This window comes from Brachyistius frenatus, unplaced genomic scaffold (genome assembly GCF_029030835.1).
Source record: "Brachyistius frenatus isolate BFR_SWC_R1_liver_20210118 unplaced genomic scaffold, ASM2903083v1 Contig_153, whole genome shotgun sequence".
NCBI lineage: Eukaryota > Metazoa > Chordata > Actinopteri > Embiotocidae > Brachyistius > Brachyistius frenatus.
The window spans coordinates 716,709-739,900 of record NW_027210752.1 but is presented as its reverse complement, the minus strand read 5'-3'; the positions used below and the strand labels follow the sequence as shown (position 1 = coordinate 739,900).

Here is a 23,192-nt window from a genome sequence, read left to right as displayed (position 1 = left end):
CACGGGCTCCTCTGAACAACTGAGGATGTGAAAATTGATATCTACAAAGCAGGGGAAGCCTATAAAAGCAAAATCAAAAAGCTTGCAATTTCCACTGTTTGAAATGTCACTAAGAAATGGATGTTAAGGAGAACTGGGGAGGCTGAGACGAGATCTGGAAAACCAAGAAAACTTTCAGATAAAACAGCACACCTGTTGTACAAAACCCCAGCAGTGGTGGTGCATTGTTTGCTCGTACATTTGTCAAATATGGCAAAGTAACATTTGGGTTTTGAAACAACGTTTCGACGGTTCAGCATCAAGGTGGAAATATTCTACATTTGAGTTGTACCACAGCCTGTAACACAGGAAGCACTGCATAGAAAAGCAATTACACTCTGACAAAGGCTGTAAATTCTGACTTTTGCACATGCCACTATCACTGTTTTTTAATGATCATATTTAATACCTTTTTTTCTCCTTTATATGATTTAAATCTTGAAGTTGTTGCGAGTTTCAAACATAAGCCCGAGACTGGTTTCTTACATCACCTGCACATCCCCTTTATTAAAATACTGTATACACTGTATTTGTAATGTTTTGTGTATGCAAATAAATAAATAAAAGTTGATGACATAATTTAAAGTCCATCAACTTTTTCATCAACAATTAATTTCTTTTCACTTCAGAACTCAACAAAATATGGAATTTGAGAAAAGGGTGCCCAAACATTAGCATATAAATCTACATAGTGTCCATGATGCTTGAATCCATCAGTAGTAATGATCCAGTAAAATAACACTGATTGGGGCCTTTCTTCATAAGGAGTACTTTAACTTTTCATAATTTAACTACATTTTAATGCTCATGTATTTGAACCACTGAACCGTCACACACGGAGTATTTTTACATCCCTGTATTGCTATTCACACTGAAGTAATAATCTGATGTTTCTTTGTTAGGGCCTTTTGATTGCACCCTTTGACTTTCTATTAATAACAAATGTTAATAGTCGTATCTCAGCGGCTCCGCAGCCATCTGAAACCTCAGGTTAGTGCCTGTAGGCCTGTTCAGCGTTACAAAATTCACTCTGAGTTTAAATTCATGAGGTTAGGAAACACACCACCAGCATCCCAAAGCATATGTGTATTTTTTTTATATGGAGAAATAAAGAAAACACAGACGGCATGTGTCAGTCTTCATCCATATTTAACTCAGGGTAATAGACGCTCTAAAAGCTGTGTTAGCTCGCTGGGATTTCCTTCCTGCTCCTGTCTCCACTTGCAATTTTTTTGCGTTTACACATAAATCCATTCCTTTTTCTGCTCAGCCAGCAGGATTAGCACAAATGCCTACCTCAGCGTCCTGCTAAGATCCTGCTCTTTGGCCTGATCCTCCTCATCCTGCCGCACTCTCCTGACCAGCTCCCACTGTGCCCCCTTCAGGCAACACACTGTATTGACCGTACCCAGGTGGCAGCGCTGTCCATGGTGCTGATCCCCAGGCAGTGGCTGCAATCTCATCAAGCCTGCGTGTGCGTGTGCGTGTGCGTGTGTGTGTGTATGTGGTGAAATGTGCTGTCTGAAGACTTTTCTGTAGAGAAGCCTTGTCCTCGCTGCCTGTCACACAGAGACAACCAAAGAGGAGTAGAAAAACAAAGTGGAGCTGAGTTACTTTCTGTTGAGGAAATTAATTGATTTAGCTTTAGCTATTCTTGATGTCTTATTGGCTTTTTTTTTTTTTTTTTTTTTTTTTCCAGACCCCAAACAGCTCAGTGCTGCTGCTTTAAATTCAGAGCCAGGCTTACTTTTCCTCTACCTGAGACCAACTTTGACTGGAGAGATGTGTGCGCCCACCCTCCTTGTGTGCGTGTGTGTGCGTGTGTGTGCGTGTGTGTGTGTGCGTGTGTGTGTGTGTGTGTGTGTGTGTGCGTGTGTGTGTGTGTGTGTGTGTGTGTGTGTGTGAGAGAGAGAGTCCATATCTAAAGGCTAATTCAGGCATGATTCCACTTGGGGGTCTCCACTGTTTTTTTTTCTTTTTTTGTAAGGGAGCATTTATTTACGAGATTGGCTGTTTTGATTGACAAAGACAGGGGAGAGTAAATGCACTACTTGTTATGCAGCTGAAGTCTGTCAAGCCTCCAACACCTGCTCTCTTTCAGATGCTTGTTTCATTAAGGCTTCTCTCTCCCAGGAGTCAAGGCACTTTTTTTTCCTTTTTTTTTTTTTAATCCTGTGCTGCATGTTTACCTGGATGTTATTCCCTGTTTCACATTCTCTCTCTCTCTCTCTCTCTCTGCTTTAGCCGAATCTTATTTCAAATTGAGTGTGATCTCACCTACAATCTCAACGCCTGAATTTTCTTTCATTAGTTCGCCCCGTCTCTCTCTCTGGGTCGCTCTGACAGCGAGCAAACAAAGGTTTATCACAGTGTGGCATACCGGGCAGCCTCGGCAGGAAGATACCCATGGTTGCTGTACTAAAGTCCTTCAACTGTGAGGGGACAATAAACCAGGAAATCCATACAGATCAACTCTCAGCCCTCTGTGGTTTATTATTAGGGCCCGAGCACCGATGGTGCGAAAGCCCTATTGTTCTTCAAGGAATTATTATTCCGCGTTATTATTATTCTCTGTAAACAACTGCATTTTTGGAGGCTTTAGCATATTCAAAAACTCATGAAAGTTGGTACACTCGTCTCTCCCGGTGAAAAATGTCATATTTTAGTGGAGTCGTGAGTGGGCGTGGCCAAATGACTCGCCAGCGCCCCCTAGAGAGATGCAAATTTAGTCGCCATTTTGGGTGAATCACACGTGTTGTACTTTAACGAACTCCTACAGATTTTGTCGGACTGACTTGAAATTTAGTCTGTGCACTCTGAACATGTTTGGAATTAAAAGTTATCAAATGAATTTGTTTTCGGTGTGCCCGTGGCGTGGCGACCAAAAAGTGGCCCAAAAGTCATGCTATAGCATGTCGCCAAAATGTGATAAAAAAAAAAAATCTAACTACAGCATGTCGTCCAAAAAGTGACCCAAAAGTCATTTTTGTATATAGTATAGCCAGGGTGATGCGGCTAAGTTTGATGTTTCGTAGTAACACAGGAAGTCGATGTTTAAGGTCAAACGATGCTCCAAACCTCACGAAACTTTGTACATGCATCAGGCGCCAACTTTCATGAGTTTTTGAAGATGTTAAAGCCGCCAAAGAAAGGCAATTTATTTTTTAAGAAGAATAAGGAACGAGATTGAGAACATTTTTTAAATTGCAAGTGGGAATATGCGGAACTTTGCATGCTGCACGTCGGGGAGCCGGCGACCTCGACCCGCTGTATCCCCGACGTGCAGCGTGCGAGGGCCCGCATATCACTGCTTGCAATTTTTATTTATTTTATATTTCATAATAACACTCCCGCAAGAATATTACTCTTGCTTGTGCTCTGCTTGTCAAGAGCTGAATTTCATAGTTACGTAGCAGTAGACTTAAATATATCCAGAGGAAACACATATTGTATAAACTATGCCTGACATTAATGACATTAATTTAGTGTATTTTGTTTTAAATCTTAATACATGTTTTAACCTATTAAAGGTGAATAAACTTTATTCTGAAAATACAGAGCAGCACTTTTTTATGTCCTGAGGGTTTTACCTTCCACTACATCCCTGGTTACATATCATTAAAGCCTGTCAGTGACTATCACACTTAACTCTTCCATTTCTCCTTCACACAGTCAATTTAATGGCAGGACATGCAGAACAGCATTAACTCAATTGCATCCGATTTGTAGGTCAAATCTCCAAACTTAAATCTGCTCTAGACACAATTAAATCTCTTGAAGTGCCTTTTTTTTTGCAATAGGCACAGCCGTAGATGCTATTTCCATGCAGAAAATATGTTGCCAAGGTAACAGAGGAGAGAGTGAGAGCATGTGTGTGAGAGAGAGAGAGAGAGAGAGAGAGAGAGAGGGGTTAAGATACCCTTTGAATACCAGGACTGCTGTTGCAGACGTGGAGCACACCGCTCCACCCTGCCAGCATCGCTACAGCGAGATTTCCAACCCGCATACCGCACACAGCTGAAGGCCGTCTTCGAATGTTTTAAATGTCAAGACGGTTGGGTTTTATTTCGGCCTTTATTTTGTGTCACAAAGCGAAAATTCACCTTTCAGTTTCCTGTTCTTTCTGCATCTCACCCTCTTTCTCACCTCTGGCCCGCTTATCAGTTCTTCCCTCTCTCTAAGTCTGTCTCTACCTATATATAGAAAGCCTTTCTGTCTTCCCTCCGCCACACTTTCAGTCGCTCTCAATTTCTGCGCTGCTCTCTCCTCCCTCATCGTGTCTCTGAGTCTGTTGAGCTCTAATTTACTTCACTGACACGACCATAATTAACTGCACTACACTGGTACCGAAGCAGGCTGTACAAGGTGTATAATGTAAGTAAAATCACTCTGAAATTATGGAAAAAAACTTTAAATTAGCACAACATAATAAACGCATGCAATATACACACATACAAATAACCATCTATTTTGATTATCAGTAAGTTGTTTAAGTCATTTAACATGTAAAAAGGCCCAAGAAATCACCCGTTCCTCCAAGTGGAAGACTAAACATAAGTGCATTTATGTTGCACTTAAATACATTTTGAGGTATTTGTACTTTTCTTCAAAGCATTTGATGCCACTTTATACTGCTGCTTCACAGCTTTTCAGAGGTAAATGGTGTACTTTTCACTCCGCTACATTAATCTATCACTTGTATTTAGTTTTCACATTAAAAGACGTGATAAGATTATAAAATACAAAGCATTGTTGAAGATTAAAGCAGTGGCTGTGAGCAGTGTGTGGTTGAGGTCAAGCTTCAGATGCCTGTGGATTAATTGCAACTTCACCAAAGAGACATTTCCTCTGAAAACTTCTCTAATGCTTGATTTGAAAAACTGTTTAAAAGAAGTAAATGTAGAATTTCACAGTAAAGCAACAAGAGTAGAAAATCCATGAATGCTAAACCTTTAGTTGTAATTCAGTATTTGTTATTTGTTTTATTGCTTCTTTAATTTAAATAAAGAATTGAAGAACTTCCCCCAGAAAAGACAGACAGCTTAATTAATTGTCAGAACCTGCACCCGGTTTGTCATGTTTTCTATTTAATTACTGTACTTCCTGTTTTATTTTGTTTTCTCACACTCTCGCCCCAAATCTGGTGTCTTGACTTCCTGCCTCAACCCTGATCTTTCCATGTCCAATTGTCTTCCTGCCCTTCTGTGTATACTGTATAGTCTGCAGTCAGTCTTAGCCAGTTTGTTGTTGTGTTGTGCTCATCGGTCCACGTGTCATTCTTAGTGTTTTCTCAGCGGCCTCTCGTGAGTTTTCCCAGTCTTTTAATACTGTTTTGGTGTCATTTTGACTCAGTCTTGTTGTACCTCAGTGTGATTTATTTGATTTCCTGATTTTGAGTACGTCCTGTTTTGGACTTTGCGTTTTTGCCTCAACCCTCTTTTGTACTGCCTTGTTGTGTTGCACTTTGTGCCGTCCTCTTAAAAGAGCCTAAACTGATCCCAGTGGGATGTGTCGTGCATTTGGGTCCAGTCCCTGTCTGTACTGCCCCCGTAATGAAGCATGGTTACTGGCAGCCCCTCTTCATAGTACACTATAATGCGACTGTTTTGATTCGAGTTTTATTTTGGTAAAGATTTTTACTCTTCTGTCTTTCTACTTGCTGCAGTGTAAAATGAAGTGCTGCTCTTTTTCCACCTCTCGTTTCTGGCAGACTGACACTGATATGAGTCTGATGTTTTCTCTGTGTGGCCACATTTGTGTCCACAGCATCAACAGTCAGATTGTCTGACTGTAATCTAAAGCAGTGACTGCCTCTGTTTTATTTCTCCACTCTGCCCCAGTCTTCACCCCATCAGGCACCACATGTCAATCACAAATCGACCTTTATGTGATTAATGCTTCATCTCAATATCCTCCGCACGTTCTCGCTTCACTGCGCCCCGTCGCTAAAGGTGAAATCTCTTCAAAAGAGCGTCGCCGCTGCAGCTAGATTTAAAATCCGACTGTACGACAGTGATCAGCCTGCATGTTTCTGCATTGCAAATGTGCTCACAGTTCGATTAAAAGACCTTTAAAGACGTGTTTATGAAGAGTTACCTGACAACTGATCAAACAATAATGAGGCAATTGCACCATTTTGTTTCCCTGTCCCTGTGTTCCAGCACGTACTATTTATATACTCAATTAGCGTGAAATTCAAATTAAATGTGACACCATGGTTTGATATCTCAACTTAACAAGCACACTTAAATGAGATCACTCTGAGTAATAAATAAGACTTTCTCACACAAACACAGTCAATTCATAATCCCAGTCTGAGCTGGTTATGAAAGGCCTAGAGCCATGCAGATTTCTGTGCGAGGATGGAGAAAAAATATTCAACACCATTCAAGTGGAACGCAGACATGAGTGTAAATGTTTGGGACTGCTCGGTGTCTGTGCGATGGGCGAGCAAAAATAATGTGGCCCACGACCTCCCAGCAGCTTCATATCCTCTATTACCAAAAGCCTGAAGCGATAACAAGATTAGCATAAGCACTTTTAGTAAGTCACTGTGAATGGGATCCTTAAAGAGGCTTAAGCTGTCCCCCCTCACCAGCAGTTGATATATAGTTGAGAGCTGACTGGCACATCTGCTTGGTTGCTGCACTGTTCTCTTAGTGATCTCCAACATTGGCAAATCGATGAGAGATCCATCATTGAGGACGCACAGTGCAGGGAAGGAGAGCAAATCACTTCCACAAGCGATAGCAGCTATCAGGCAAATGGGCAGAAAATGGTTCCTAATGGTGCCTGGTATGTCTTGCAGCAAGTACGTAAACTGCAGCCAGCCTCTTTGTCGTCCATCACCCTGGAGCATATGTAACTGAAGGAGTGGGAGGCGGCAGGAGAGGAGAGGAAGAGGAGGAAGCATCTGTTCATTCAGCGTGGGAACCCCTCGGGGGGCATCGCAATAATCTGGGTTCACGTCAAACCGAATCTGGAGCCTGTGCTGCCGGATGATGCTGTGTCACTTAGTAAGTCTGTGTGTCAAACAGTGGAAGTCACTCAGCCGCACCCCCCTTGGTGTGTAACCTTCCCTCAGTTGCCTCCTCCACCTTCTAATGGTATTTCAAAATCGCTCACTCATTTTCTCTCTCGTCTTTGTCAAAATCCTGTTGGTAATTGAGGTGCAGTTGACTCAGTAGCTGAGATCATAAAAAAATGAATGAGTCCAGCCCTTTCTCCAAAACCCCTTGAACTGGCACAGTCAGGAAAACACCGGTCAAGAGGGGAGTGGAGTAGTTTTCAGGGTGAACACTTGTCATCACAACGGGACACTTGGCCACATTAGTTATCAACCTTAGTCATGAGTTTGACTTGATAGTAACAGTCGGTGCTGAATAAACAAGGAAGTCTTTAGTTTACATTTGACCATTTCAATTATCTCCTCCCTTTGCCCAGACTGCTGTTTTCCCAGAAACAGTAATCACATTCACTATTAATGAGCCGTGATGTTCATTCTGGACCCATTTACTCATCTCAATAATGCATACTCTTTGGAATTGCCTATGCATATTTTACACTACGCCACCCACCCCCCCACTCCCCCATCCCCCCGCTCCCCCTCCACCTTCCACCCTGGTGAAGGATAGTGGTGTTTTGGTTGTGTTCACTATCTGGCTCCGGGCTCTCTTTACACGTACTCCCAAGGATAATGCTTGCCAGGGAAACCATGTCTCCTGTGACTTTGACGAACACCGCCTGCTGTTCGGAGATAATGAAACGCTGAGTTGCAGCACGGAGCGCCAAAGGTGCTAACGCACTTGTTGAGGGACCTCAGTATTCTTCGATTAAAAATTCCTATTACTCCTAACTGGGATGCTAATAGGCTCCTCAGTTTGTTGAAATAGGCGCAACCATCTCTTTAAATGAGACAATTGACCATAAATTGCATACATCAACGCCCCAATGGGATTTCCTCCACTACATGATTGTCATTAGAAGCAGGCCATTGTGGCACAAGAGGCCATGTTGGTTTAAGTGCTTCATAAAGAGACTTGTCCTGTTAGAATTAACTGAAACTCATACAAAGGAATGAAAAGCCTATTAGGAGAAACAGCAGAAAATGAATTTATCTGCGTGAGCTGCTATTGGGAGGAGGGAGGGAAATGCTGATCAAAAGGCTTCAGACGATCGCTCATGTCAACTCAGTCTGAGGAGGGAACGGCCGGTCTGTTTGAAGAAGGCAGGCCAGACTCAGTCGGACTGGCAAGTTCACTTGTCAAGTGAGCCAGTGGGTGGGTGGTGGTGATGGTCGGGGGTTTGGAGGGCTGTTCAGGAGCATGGCAAGACTCTCACAGTTGAGAGGAGTGAGTCAGCATGATGCAAGACAGTGCACTGGAGGGGGGGGGAGGGAGAGAGACCAGACAAGGGCCAGGAAACACATTATACGGGTTTGAAAAGCGGGTCAGGTTTTGTGAAGGGGGGAAGAGTGTCGCTGATCCAGCCGCAGGGCTCACTCTGCTCTGCTCGTTAACCAGACCTCCAGTCGAGGTCTATCACCCACGCTCGCCCCTCTGCTGCCCCCTCCTTGTCCCCCCTCCTCCTCCCTCACCATCTTTGCGAAGGTGCACTGAATACCGAAGAGCCAGAGGCTGCATGGCTGGCTTACAAAGGATGCTCTTTTCTGTCTCCTGCACTCCTCGTTCGGCTCCGCTCTACATTCTTTCTTACGCTCGCCTCCCCATGCCCTCTTCCTCTCTCTCATCTCTCCCTCCATCTCCGAGCTGTCTCGCTTTCTTCTCTGCACCTCTCTCGCTCTCTATTTCTTCATCCTCACCCCTGCCTCTCTGCCTCCCACCCTCCTCGCTGTATTTGTTTCACTAAACCTTCCATCTCCTCCTCCTCTCTCTGCTTCTGCTCCTCTCCTCCCCTCGTTCTCTGTCTTCTCTCTGTCTCTCTCTCTCTCTCTCTCTCTCCCCAGAAATGCATCTATTATTAACACACACCTCTGGCTCTCGCCAAAGACTGAACCAAGGTTCAGGCCAAGCGCCTTAGCATTTTAATCATCCATAATGAGCAAGAAATAATGAATAAAAGTGCTTGAACACAGCCTGTTTAGGTGACAGCAATTAATTTATGTCTTGCATACTGTATGTGCTGCTCATCTAAACAGGTTTTCCCTGCATAATGCTGTGTTTTCTACCCTGTGTTGCATATCCCTTGAGGTTGCATGCTGTGAGACACATAGCAGTGCATATGGAGTATATAAAAATCAATCAGGCGGCATCTAAGCACCAAAACACACAGTGAATCAGAGCTCGTATTCCAGGAGATAATGCATGTCATGTCAGTCGTGCTATCAGGGAGACAGTACTGTAACTGTAGAATTAGCCATGCACAGGTTCCCACTGCAGAGGTTGTGTTTAACCTCTCCTGCGGCAGGTTTCTGCAGTGGCTGCCATCGGAGGGCACAGGCACTGCACTGTCAGATGAGCGTGGAGAGGGGTCCCCGCTGACTAGCCTGGCCTCTTTTCATCATCTGCTTCCCTCCCCTCTTTGAACAAACACAAGGGCTCAGAGCTGGGATCTGTCAGAGGTCCACCACTTGCAGAGAAAGGGGAATTATGGTGCTGCAAGACTACTGAAACCCCAAATTCATTACCACTTTGGCTGGCAAGAGCTTGCAGAACCAAGGGATGCAGCTATTGTTTTGTTCTGAAACATTACAGAGCAGAAAAGGGCTCCTCTCTAATTGCGATGTAGGGAAACTTGGGAATACACAAGGCAAGCTGAAAATGAGATGAATCTGAGTATGTCCCTTTTATCACTGGTTTATTTATACTGGTAAACATCAAACAGAAACAACAGCAAAATCAAGAGCGGGCGTCCTCCCATTCTTGTGATTATCGTTTCTCTTACATCGACAAGTTATTTTACAATGGTTGTCATCGACATGACATGATAACGTCACTAAGTAAAAAATATGGAAATGAACCATTCTTCGGACTCTCATCCACACACGATATCAGTTTACTTCCCGCACCTGTCACGCCGTCGGTGTTGGTTCAATTGTCACTCAAATCAGTCGTGACAGGAATCCTATCAGAGCCAAGTCTTTATGTAATTATGTGATAAAAATGTATTGATTCAAACCGGAGGGCAGTATTAGGCTGAGTCGACTTGTGCCACAAAAAAATGCTGCATTGTGCTGTGTCTGGGAGTGCCGGGGATGAAAAGATGGAGCGCTGTCTGTCTACTACATTCTATTTCTACACCTCTGGGATGTAAAGCACATTCGTAATCTCTCCAAACCACCGCTAAGGTAATTAAGACATGTCACCGTCTGTCTGTAGAGCTGGAGACAAGAATCGTGTTCAAAGTCTTCAGAGATTGTATCAGTTTAAGTAACAGGCGATGAGACTGCGAGTATATTAAACCCCATCCCCTGTGTGATGCTTTCTTTGTTATAATACAGTATGTCCAGGTTACTGCATTCAATACCACATGAACACTTATGGTTGTACTGAGATATACAGTATCTCACACAACTAAACATTTTTGTACACGAACTTGTTCTATACATTGTTGTGCCTCTCATCCAAGTTTGATCAAATGTTGTTATAAAGAAGACTTTGATAGGTTATAAGGTAGAAAACAAACGTGGAACATTTCCCTTCACCCTGTATGCCTGCCGTCCCCCGGAGATGCGAGAGATGCTTACAGGTCCCTCAAAAAGAGCGCCAAAGCTAAAAACAAGGCAGAAAAATTCCCTGTCTGTTCCACAACGCGCCACAAATCCAATCCGAGAAAGCAAGAACACGCAGCTTGTAAACGTCAAATCATAAAGTGCTCTCCAGAAGCCACTCAGACCTGGACAGCTTGTCCCTGGCCCGACGAATGTTTGTTGTGCTCTCGAGCTGCGGCAGCTCTCCGCTCATCGACAGGCTGCGCTTGGAGCGTAGGCTGGCCCCAGTTTTGGGGTAGGCCACATAGCAGCGCTCCCTATACAAGTCTGCATTTAGAGAGTGCCTGCGGTTCACCCTCACTCCTCCTGCAGGCACAGTCATGTAGTGTTGAGAGAGTTGGTGGGGCCGCGGACCCCTGGGACTAGCAGTCCATTTGGTGGGCTGGCCGGGGACAGATAGAGCGATGGCGGTGGCCATTTTAACTTCCGACGAATTATTCCGGTTCATGTTATCAAGCTCAACATCTGCCTGAGCTTCGGCTTGGCGGGAATCTGAGGGTTTTGGTGGAGCACTGGAACGTTTGGGCCTCGGAGCGCCTGGGGAGGCCGGGTGCCAGCTGTGACGGCCGGCGGAGGTAGAGACCGTGCAGTCGGGGACGGAAGGCTTTGTGGTGGCTACCACGACAGGAGGTCGCTGCTTGGCTGGCTCCGAGGGCGGCAGGGCGACTCGGAGGCAGTCCTTGTCATTCTTCTCTAGACGCAGCACCTGCTTCGAGAGCGACTTGGGAATCCCACAGCCCTGTAGCTGTCCATCACTGCTCAGTGACCGAATGTCCCCCATCTCTAATGCCTGACATGACGGGAGACAAGTATGGGAAGTGAGAAAAGAATAAAGCAAAGCTTTATTTTATTACCAATGGGAAAAAAAAGAAACGGAAGAAATCATGCCAAACTGACCTTATCTGCATTTCCCTGGTTACACACCCGGTAGCGCACAATGAGGAAGATGATAAAAGCGAGCACGGAGGCCACAATAATCCCTCCGATGATAACCACAATGGTGCCACCGAGAAACTGGGACTGCATGAAATGACATCTTAGGTACTGCGGCTCAGTGGTGAAGTGGATGCAGCCTATCACCCTGGTGGCCGTCAGCGAGGTCACCTGGTCGTCGTAGATGGCCAGCACACACAAATCATAGTTCGTACCAGCCGCCAGGTTGTTTACCAGGATGTTGGTGCTGGTCGGGGGTATCATTCTGCACAAAGGAGGAAAGATTTGTGGGTTGTGACATAGATTAGAGAGGGTTACATGAAAGGAGACTGAAGCAAATCAGATTATCCAGCTTATTGTTTTGTTGGGACAAAATGACATGACAATCATTTATCTCTCAGGGGGCTATTTAAGATCTGTCTCGGCGTTATCTTTTGTGACATTTGATTCATGCTGTCTAACATCATCACTGATAACAGGCAGTGGCTGGGGACATAAATGCCTCCGTTTGTTCACATCAGGACACAACTCTTTCATGTCTCCTGAATTTTGGGAGCTGCTGCTGAAAAAACATATGTGCCGTTGACTTCGAGGTTCATTCAGAGGAGAAAAAAAAGCGGGTCTGTGCAATGATCCAATCACATCACAGTGATTAGCAGGAAATATGGAGTGAAAGGGGGATAGAGATGAAAGAAATCTGTGTACGCCGCTTCCTCAGAAAGCCATGTGTGAAGCCTCTGATGCTTTTTGTGAAACACTGAAAGTCTACTCTTTCATCTTCCTACGAGTCCACAGCTTAGTGCTGACATTCTGTTTTGATTTTGTTGATTAAGCATTATCAAGGTTTTGCACATAGTAAATGATGCACTCCGGCAAGGCAGGATTATTTATGAGTTGGAGAATAAGAAGTCAGATAAAGTACATTAGTCTGTCTTTCTGATAGGATTAAAAGACAGCACAAATATTCATGGTGACAGTCAGGTCCAGTTCTTAATGACTAAATATCCAGGGGGATTCAAGCATTCAAAGAAGACTGTGAAGGTAAAACAAGGGTCATGGGATTAGAAATGGAGAATTCTAGCAGTTGTAGTAATATGTGATAGCTGGCACTCTAGGCTTCAGTTTATTCTTCAGTTTAGTTGCATCCACTTAGATTCAGATTGAAAGTTTGTTTACTTGTGTTGACCAGCAAGAAAAAGGGCATTTTCCTTGCACAACTCTGGTTACAATCAGGTGACACACATACCTGTACACCAGTGAATCATCATAGGTCCCATTATACTGGATTTGAAACATGCGGATTCCAGGGATACTCCTGGGGAAGTTAAACTTGACCAGGGCCGAGGTAGAAGTGGCCTCAGCAATTACGACTTTCTTCTCTTGGCTCGTCTTTGCGTTCCCCAGAGGCACACCTCCCACCTCTGGCCCCGTCTTGGTCACCGTGGCGATATCTGATGATCCCGGGTCAGGCTCCTGCTCTGCGACTGTGTTGTTGGTGATATGAGGGAGTTTAGCAATGACCAGATCAACTGTCTGCTGGGCCTCTCCGGCCGGGTTGGAGGCCACGCAGGTGAAGGAACCTAGAACACAAACTAATTAGATCAGCATTATCCCTGATATTTATTATGATTAGTGCACACAAGTACTGTGGGCAATACATGCATTAAAATTGCAAAAATAGATATCTAAACATTATTGATACTTTTGAAGGATTAGTTCAATGAATATATATTTTTTGTGAGAAGATTGATACCACTGCTATTTCTTTCCTTTATATACTGTACAGGCTGCGCTCCAAGTGGGCTGTTACTAAGCAGTACAGACATTTGTACATTTCATTGTTTGGTGTACCATGACTTTTTCTTGCGCATCCATACTTCTCCAAAGCGGCCGGTGTTATGCCGAGTTCTGCCTGCCTGCTGAGAATTGCATGCACCTCGCAGGATTGTGCGCAGTTACATGAAAACTACCACACAGTGTAACAGTTTGGCAAAGAAGTAGGCCTGCTGTTTAATGCCAGGGTCATCACTGATGATAAATGATCTGAAGTCTGTAGTTTTTGAACATTTAGAGTCATCAATGTTGTATTAGATTCAGTAGTGGTAGCATTTCCTTAAAATGATTGGTTTGAAATTTATATGGTGCCCTTGATTAATCTCTTTCATGTTTACAGGACATTAGAATCAATATTTTTACTATAATATCTTAGGCTATGTGGTTTTAAGCATTACTTAAAGAATTGAGATAGTTATACTAAAATTAGGTTTTCAAATGCAGACAAATGAATGTCAAATTCAGTTTGTCAAAGTTAATAAAATAAAATATGTGCTGATAAAACCATTTCATTCCGAATCATCTTTTATTTAAAGTGTCATACTGAGTGATAAGGGCTGCATGCATTATTTCAACCTAGGTCATTACAATGAAATTCACACTGTTGAGACAAAACGGCTCAAAGTATGTGCTGATAAAGCCATTTTAATGATAGATCTCTAGAAATAAAGTTACAGTGTGGATGTATTGTTCAGCAGTGTTGTATCTCACGAGGTGCTTGCAGTTCTTGGCAGGCAGGCAGAACTCGGCATAACACCAGTACTCTTTTCTGCCCTCTCTATATTAGGTTATCTGGGGGACTCACAATGGCCCCAAATAAACTGTATTTTCCAGCAGGCACTACATGACACTGTTTCTGTTCTAAAAGCCTGTTGATGTAGAGTTAGCATCAGCAAAACCACCAACAACTATATAAGTACGTGAACATCTACTCATTATGAACAGTAGTGTTGTTTGCCCTCCCTAAAATGTCTTTTGCTGACTAAATTTATGTTACGTTCAAATATTTAAGGTAAGGTAATACAACCTTATTGTCCAAATGAGAAAACGGCTGAAGTAAAGTCACTATTAATGTCCGAATGCCGCAACTTCCTGTATCGATTTCAAATTAAAAGCCCTCCAATGTTACAGACACGGTCCAGTCACATGCTAGGTTTTCACCCAGTTTTGTCACTCTAATAATTTAAATGGTTTTACCCTTAATTAAAGGGGAACATCAGCAATATCCAACGTGTGAATAAGTGCCTACTGGCACTTATTTGTTTCTACTTTAAGCACTGTGTATGGCAAAATGTCACTTGTCTTTGCATCAATTCTCACCATCTACAGCAAATTTGTCTAAATGCAGTTGTGCCACTTTTACATTTGTTTTGCGCTGTATCTGAATACAGTATAAACACTGAGGCCGCAGTCAGCAACCTGTTAGCTCAAACTCCGCCTGCTAGCCCTTCTCACCCAATATGTTATATTGAATATGTTTAGTGCTGTAGTGTAAACATGTTTTTTTACAGCGACGTGCTGGCCTATTTCTTGGCTGGCGACTGTCACATCCTGAAGAGACCCAGAGGAAACTCCAGGAAGTCACAGCTCCTAACCCAGAAATAGTCCAACACATATCAGCTATAAAAGCCATAATTTGCTGCCCTGCACTTTAAACAGAGCCAGACAAGCTGTGAAAACAAATCTTTTTGTAAATAGATGCCTTTGACAGAAACTTAGCCATCGACGTGGACATTTTCATTTCATTGTGACTTGAATCGGACCAGCAGCCGACACATCTTCAAACTCTAAACTTTATCCCCTGGTGTAGACAAATAGTTCACTCATATAGGCTTATGTGCACACAAGCAAGCAACTAATTTTGTTCAGTCAACACAGTGAGCACAGCCACCGGCATGTAAACAGACCAGAGTCCTTGACAGTGCTGATGAGGATGTCCAGCGTTCCGTCTATGTGGACCACGGCTCGGGAAGAGTTGGACATGAGGCGTCCATCGGGTGCGATCCAGTGGATAATGGGGTCGGGGTCGCCCCTGGCCTTGCAGCGCAGAGTCACACTCTGACCCTCCAAAGCTCGGAGCTCCTGAGGCAGAAGGAGGAAAGGCAATTAGAGGGAGACACAGTGATTAGCTATTGCACTGAATTCAAAAACTGAAAAACACAAATTACAAACTGCAATATTATGATTAATGCCCTTATTGATGATGTTGTGGTTCAAAATCTTATTCTCTGCGAATGTAATCAACAATTGATCATGATACAGAATCAGCATTATTATGAAGGAGAGATAATTAATATGACAGTACATTATTGTGTATATACTGGAGTCCTCGTAAAAGTTAATTTTCTCTGTAATTATGTAGAATAGGTCTGCTGATTGTAAATTAGATGCTATAGTTATTTGGCAAGGATTTGATCAGATCATTTTGTTTGGATGCATCAAGGACTAAATTACTGCAAATTTCTGCAAGAGCCAGACTGCTGATCCATCATGAACCTCCAAACTGCTTTATTAAAACGATAACTCAAAATCCTACTAAAGAACCTCTCCAAAAGCTCACACAGGCTACAGTTTGATTACACTTTTTAAGTAAATGCTTGATATTTTACAATCATCTGTTAACTGAGTGGCCCAGATGAGTCCCACAAATCTTGTAAGAATCCTCTGGCTCACAATGCCAATATTTGTCATGACTGTCAAAGAAAGCACAATGTGCCACCTTGGATTAACTCAGGCCCAATCCAATGTCTGGCTCAGAGAGTGTAACAGTAGACAGTGTTATGTCTTAACACCGCACAGATCACTTCAGAGGTCGTACCTGAGAGTGCCTGGTGATGAGAGGAGGCTCGCACAGGAACTCTTCCTCTGACACAGTCCAGAAATAACGTCCAGCGAGGTGTTGCGGCAAAGCACAGGTCTCCAGATCATCTTCCCTCCGCAACCTACGCAGCCAAAGCAGCTCACAGTTACACCTCAGCGGGTTCCCTCCGAAGCTCAGTGCGAATGACATAGGCCCCATTATCCCAGAGGTAGCCAGGACCCCTGCTCTTTGGAAAACAGGGTCAGGAGGAAGCTTCTGGAGCTTGTTGGAGGTCACGTCCAGCCTCTTGAGCTTCTGCAGCCCAGAGAAGGTTCCCTCTGGGATGTAGCTTAGCATGTTATGGTCCAAATTGAGCGTGTGGAGATTGGACATCCTCTGAATTGCCACCCACGGGGCACTTTCCAAGTTGTTGTAGGATAAGTCCAGCTCCTCCAGCGCTGTCAGGTCATTAAAGGCCCCAATGTGGATGTGGGTGAGCTGGTTGTTGTTGAGGATGAGGTGGTGCAGCTTGGACATGCCGCTGAAGGTATCGTTGGAGATGCGGGTCAGCCGGTTGCTGTCGAGGTGAAGGGCTCGTAGGTTCTCCAGGTCTTTGAAGGCATGAGGTGCAATGGAGCCGATAGTATTCCGCGAGAGCGTCAGGTCTACCAGCTTGGTCATGTTTGCAAAGTCTTTGCGTTTGATGTTGGTTACAAAGTTATCCCCGAGACGCATCTCCACCGTGTGCCTGTCGATGTTAGGGGGCACAAACAGCAGCCCCTTTTTGTCACACAGAGTTGCCAAATTGGGGTTCAGCACCTGGCAGACGCAGCGCTTGGGGCAGATTTGAACTTTGTGTGCCTTCACAGCCACACCCAGGACTATCAGATACACCAGGAGAGACTCCATTTGGCTTTTAAGTCAGGTTAGCACACCTAAAAAGATTAGAGCAAAGAAAGAGAAAGAGAAAGGCAAGCTCTGCATGAAACAGTTAAGGAATGTAATGCATGAAACCTGTCTTTGTAATTTGTACCATCTTAAACAAATTGTAATATTTGTAGCTGCATAATCAAACACACTCTCAGAAATCTTCCCATTAAAAAAAAAAAAAGAAAAAGAAAAAAAGAAGAGGAACTGGGGGATTCTGCTTTGCAAAGTTAAAGCTTTTCCGCTAGATTTAAAACACTATCATTGCCAGCTCAGCTTAGAGTTCCAGAGAGTCCAAACTCTGAGCAGCAAGCTCAGCGAGTCAATGCCTGAACAAACAATAAATGCTGTGCAATTAGACATTAAACTAATTATTCACCTGCAGACTTGAAAGCGAAACATCCCAAGTAATCGTATGGTGTTCTGTGACAGCTCTCCTTTTCAGCCCCAACTCCGGTGATCATACTTATTTTTTTTATATGATAATACCAGTCCTTTCATGTTTGTGTACAGAAGGATGAAATTCTAGTCTGGCAGTCCAGGGCCTCATCAGAATTAGACTGACATCTCCTCGGATCATATCGCCAATAGGAAGGGATGATTAGGCTCAGTGCCTCTGCGAGGATGTGCTATGCCTCGCTATTGATTTTCTCTCTGCTCTCTCTGCTGCTACTCTTACTTATGACACAACTGAGATGGGGGATAAGAAGGGATCCATTTGATGAATCCTGAGACATTGTGAGGGATATAGCAAGTCATAAAACTATGGCTTCGGAGATCAGATCACAGTTTGGCTGGTGCACCACAGAGTGTACCTGAGCAAGAGTGACATTAGTTGTGATTATATTTACAATTGAAATTTAGTGTCATTTTGGTTGAACATGCAATATTCAGACCTCTGGGTGTCCCGTTACAGCACAGAGAAAGGAACACCAAACCAATCAAACACAAGAGAACAAAAGATCTAATCCCACAACTGTAGTAGAAATCCACAGGCCCAGCTTTTAAATACCAAAGAGAACGGTTGATTTATGATTATAGCTTTCTGCGGTTTGCCGGTAATGTCTCCATTGTCGATGTTGGGTCTTGGAGGGTGTGCGTGAAAATCTTGCCTTAGCAAAGAGCCTGTCAACTAAGTACCTTCAGGCTTCAAAAACCTCTGTTGCTCCGGAGTGGTGACACACAATTTGTGGTGTAATAACCTTGACAGTCTGGGGATGAGGAAAATATCTTAGAGAAAAGAAAACAGCAGACAGGACAGGAGTGACACTCTTGCCATGTGGGGGCATGTTTTTTTTCATGTGACAAGGCGAGTGAAAGAAGCCTGGTGGCAGCCGCTGACAACAGTTGCATCTTTGACAGCCGGGGAAAATTTACCCAGGCACGACATGGAGGCAGGAACGAGGTCGCTTTAAAATGGCCTATAATAGCAAGGGGAGGAATGATATTATTGGAGAGAGCACGCGAGGTATGACATTTTCATGAGCTCTGCTGATGAAGCAGCAATGAATAAATGTCTCTTCCCGACCCATTTATTATGCGGGACAACTTTACCAAACCACACGAGATTTGTGGATTTTATTCAGTGGTGCAGCGGGGCATGGATCTGAGCTGCTGAGAAATAGACTGTGCAGTCATTATTAAATGTTGTCAGGACTGTCCTTAAAGACAGCAGATGACTTCAGTGCCAGGCCATGCAGCAAAGATATAAAGTGCTTTCCAAGTGCCTGTGTGTTTTAATATCTACTCGTGTGTGTGCAGGAGGATGGTCTACGAAACGTTGGTGTGCCAACCACCTTCTGCTCTGAATCTGAATGGTACGGCCTCTGGTTGTGCAATGAGGCGGAGAGGACCTGCTACTTCCAGACTCGAATGGCACTGAAGACGTGATATTGATTCACTCTGTGGAGATGAGGCTTTTTTTTTTTCTTTTCTTTTCTTTTTTTACTGCTTAAAACTCAGCCAAACGTGAAGAGAATGGTTGCAACGGTAATCCCTACAAAATTTGTTCTGAGGACAAAAGGACAGCCCCTCGCTGCCAAGACGTGGCAGGAAATATCTGTTACCGTCTCCCTAATTTGCATTTAATTACGGGTGTTCCACGACGATTTGCAAAACAGGTTGCACTCATCAGGTACACGAACAAATAAGTAGATAATCAATCAATGCATTCATCAATCATGCACTTCATCGTTAAATGTCACCCCCAGAAAATCATTATCGTCCAGGTTGCGCTGTTCATTATAGTGAGGTGACTAGGGAGGGCCACAAATAAACAAGAAAACAGATAATCTACTGATGCATTAACCATAATCTCCATTTTAGTCAATCAAATGTTCGTTTACTACCTCTGAGCGGGTCTTTTTCACCCTCAGAGAACAGAGCAGACTGACAGCACACACCCACACATGCACACCAGTGGGTGGATTTGTGCTTAATAGAGGTAGCTCACACTACACAACACAGAGCTATAGAGCCACATTCATGTGCAGCAGCAGCAGCAGTAGCAGCAGCAGCAGCAGCAGTAGCAGCAGCAGTGTACTGTAGGAGAGGATATCTATGATATCTATGGTCTCCCTGGGGTAGCATTCGCCAAGAAAAGCCTTATGCAGCACACTGCATGCCAATCGGCCGGTGAGGTCATGGGGGATATGTTTTCAGATGGTCTAACTTATGCTGAAGCTCATGTGAGAAAAGCCTCTGCAATCTACGTCTGGGCAAGAAATCAGGGAAAGCGGCCCTGCGAGAGGAAGTTGATGAGAAGAAGTCTGCTTATGCCTTCTACACAGGTCGACACGAGCGGCAATGGGAAACGTCTCGGCAGTGTCTCACCTGCAAGGAAAAAAAGCAGTCAGGTGTCCGCTTCTGCCAAAAATAAACCCGGTTGTGTCAAGCAGGTAAACTGATGCTGCAACATGATGGTAAAATGGTATCGACAAAGCAGTGAAACAGGTCCTCTGCCTGCCTGCTTTACGAGACCAAATGGAGCTGCTGCATCTGCTCAAGTGGATCATATTTTGACTGAGCGGGTAGAAATTCTATTTTGTCGGTAAATGCTTGTGTAGCGCCCGAGTCCAAACACCCTGACCAAACAGTGGTGCTGTTATGGACCGTCTAACTGACACACCGGGTTTTTTTTTGGTATGAGCTGTGACATCCTTTTCCTACAGAGTCTGCCAATGTTAAAATGTGATAGCTTTTGGGTGACAGCCTTGATGCCATGGCAACACAGAATACGTCCATTTTGGCTGAGATGTAATCACTGGCTGATTTTCAGATAACCTCATAATATTTAGAACAAAGAGTCATCTCTGGGGGGAAGGACCTTGACAGTTCAGTTGGTTCTGGTTGAAGGCCAGAGCAGACCCATTGTGCCGTCTATGACACCGTTGATGAGGAGATTGTACACTCAGCTAATTTTGTATTGGATTTAATGTTTGAATCATTACCCCTTTTTCCGGTCTTGTGCGTAATAAAAACCTAAATGACTTAATGTGATTTAGGCAGTCTAAATTATTTTACAGCCAGACAAGCTTGCGTGTGTGCGTGCATGCATGTGTGCGTGTGTGGTGTGTGTGTGTGTGTGTGTCAGGGGGATAGCATACTAAGCAGACCCCACTGCATCAATAGAAGTGCTGTTCATCAGCATTTACATCTCTCCCTTGTAATTCAAAGTGTTTTCCTTCACACCGTATCACAAGAAATTCGGTGCTACCTCGATATGCTGGATATCTCATGGCTGGAGCATAAAAAGTCACTTTTTTTCTATTCTTCACAGTGTGTTTCACTGACGCAGGTGACAAATTTGAATTCCGATCACTGTATTTGGAGCTTAATTCTTGCACCACTGTGACGTGTCCTTACGTGACTGACCTGGGATTTTCTTCTGGAGAGGAGTATGCAGATTCCTTGAACGCCACCTCCAAATATCAATATGGCCTTCTCAAGTGAAAATCTCCACAGTACGGGCCCCCAGGAGTGTAGATATTCAAATCTGTCAGTACCAAGTGCAATTTCAAGTACAGGGAGTGTAAATCATTGAAAAACCACCTCCTTTTGGAATATATTCTACTCTTTCAGGGCTCTTTAAATGTTATAGTCTCAATGTGGGGATTTAAGGGCAGCCAACATGTACGCATGGTCTCTGTGCCTATTGCCTCATTTTCTCTCTTTTACGGCCTCTTTAGGAAACTGTGTTTTCTACCTCACACAGCAACTTAATGGCTAAATAATGTATAAACTCTCCTCATGAAGTTGTGTAATCATAATGCATCTCTCAAATGGTACACACAACATATGGAGCAGGTATGTGTTTGCACGCAAGTTTGTGCCAGCCATATCTCCCTTTGAAATCTTACTGAAAGCACCTCTTCAGCAAAAAAAAAAAAAAAAAAAAAGGCTTTTTTTTGTATTCTTTTATCGGGGAGTAAAAATTTGGGTCAGTGAATGTGGAGCTCGCCTGCAGAACAGCATCGGTGCTGAGGAACCAACACTGAGTGGATTCACACAGCAGCAAGAGCAAATAGAAGCAACAAAATGAGGCGTGGGCCTGGATTCACTGGTGGAGCAGTTACAATGGTGCCTCAGGCATTCATGAATAATATGATGTGATAACTAACGCTCAACATAAGACAGGATGATTATAACTCATCCTTTGGAAAGATCACCAGACCCATATTTTCTATCCTCTCCAGTCACCTGGCAACATGCTCCTCTCTCCCCACAGACTTATCCTCTTGTCAATTGTATTATCTATAGGCTGATTTAGACTTCATCATAGCTTAATGACTGATGTGTAATTTGCATATCAGCAGCAGGGAGCCAATCAAAGGATCCTGTGAGCTGATAAAATACACACTAAAACACATTTCAGATCCTTTCCCTGCACGGGGAATAACGGGCACATTGGCCAAGATTCTCACTTTCACCTGTAGGAGAAAAAGCAACACAGAATGCAGCCAAGTGGCTTCTAAAAATAAAGTCAGCTATCTGACGGCGTTCTTCGGCAATTGAGGAGATTTTTTGACCTTGCGGTACAGGTCCTGGGCTGGTGGGTTCCAGCCACAACCCGTCACAAGGGAAAAATCTCAACCCATTCAGATGGGTCCTGGGAGAACTATTTCAAGTCAATATTTCGCCTCTTGAAAGACAGCACCCCCCCCCCCCCCCAAAAAAAAAAAGAGTTCACAGGCAATTCACACCAATTGCAGCCTATAAAATATTGAATTTACCTTGCAGATGAAACATCCAGCCACGTCAAAGGAGGGTGGATTTGAGCTTATTTCCTCCCAGGAGGGCTGAGAGCATACTGAGAGCGGGCTTGCCTAAAATGGGACCGACGGTGCCTCGGAGATATTTCAGGTGTCCCGAAACACGCGTCTCAGCTCCTAAAACATGTGACGGCCTGCGAAACCAGCGTTGCCCTTCAAGAAATCCATAACCAGCAGATAAAGAACGATTCCATCTGCGATCCCGTCAACACCAGTGAAATGTTGATCACATTTCCTCCCCTTTTTTCGTAAAAAGAAAATGGGGGAAAAAAAGAAAAAAAAAACGCAACGTGAAGGGTCCCGGTGTGGCTTCGAGGCTGCAGCTGTGCGGGATCGCCTCTACTGCGCATCCGCCTGTGTGCACCTCCAGAAAGAGAAAACGCCTTTGTAGCGACAGGCTGCTTTAATATCTACAGCGCTGTGAGTGACTGGTGCCGTGCTGAATCCGGCCAGATGTTCGTATCGCTTTCACGGGCTTTCGCTGGCTACGCAGGGCTCAGTGTGAGTTAATCCAGATTGACTGAAAGGTTGCTGCCATAATATAGCCCCCCTCCTGCCCCCGGACTACTGTCAACCACCGACCCGGCTCCATTTCTGACCAGAGGTGCTGTGCTCGGAATGGTAATCGGTGCGCTCTGAGCTGCACAGAGACCATTTGTGT

At 44.1% G+C, this 23,192-nt stretch overlaps 1 protein-coding gene across 1 annotated transcript; it reads right to left on the bottom strand.

Annotated features, from left to right (window-relative positions):
* Positions 1–9,838: 9,838 nt before the first annotated feature.
* On the bottom strand, positions 9,839–23,189 carry lrfn5b (leucine rich repeat and fibronectin type III domain containing 5b). The gene is made up of 6 exons (XM_069716165.1): positions 22,493–23,189; positions 16,353–17,269; positions 15,442–15,616; positions 12,948–13,281; positions 11,666–11,966; positions 9,839–11,558 (listed from the first exon to the last, which is right to left on the bottom strand). Exons 2-6 carry the CDS (start codon positions 17,241–17,243, stop codon positions 10,863–10,865), a joined length of 2,397 nt encoding a protein of 798 aa, XP_069572266.1. The 5' UTR covers positions 17,244–17,269; positions 22,493–23,189; the 3' UTR covers positions 9,839–10,862.
* Between the last annotated feature and the right edge of the window lie 3 nt (positions 23,190–23,192).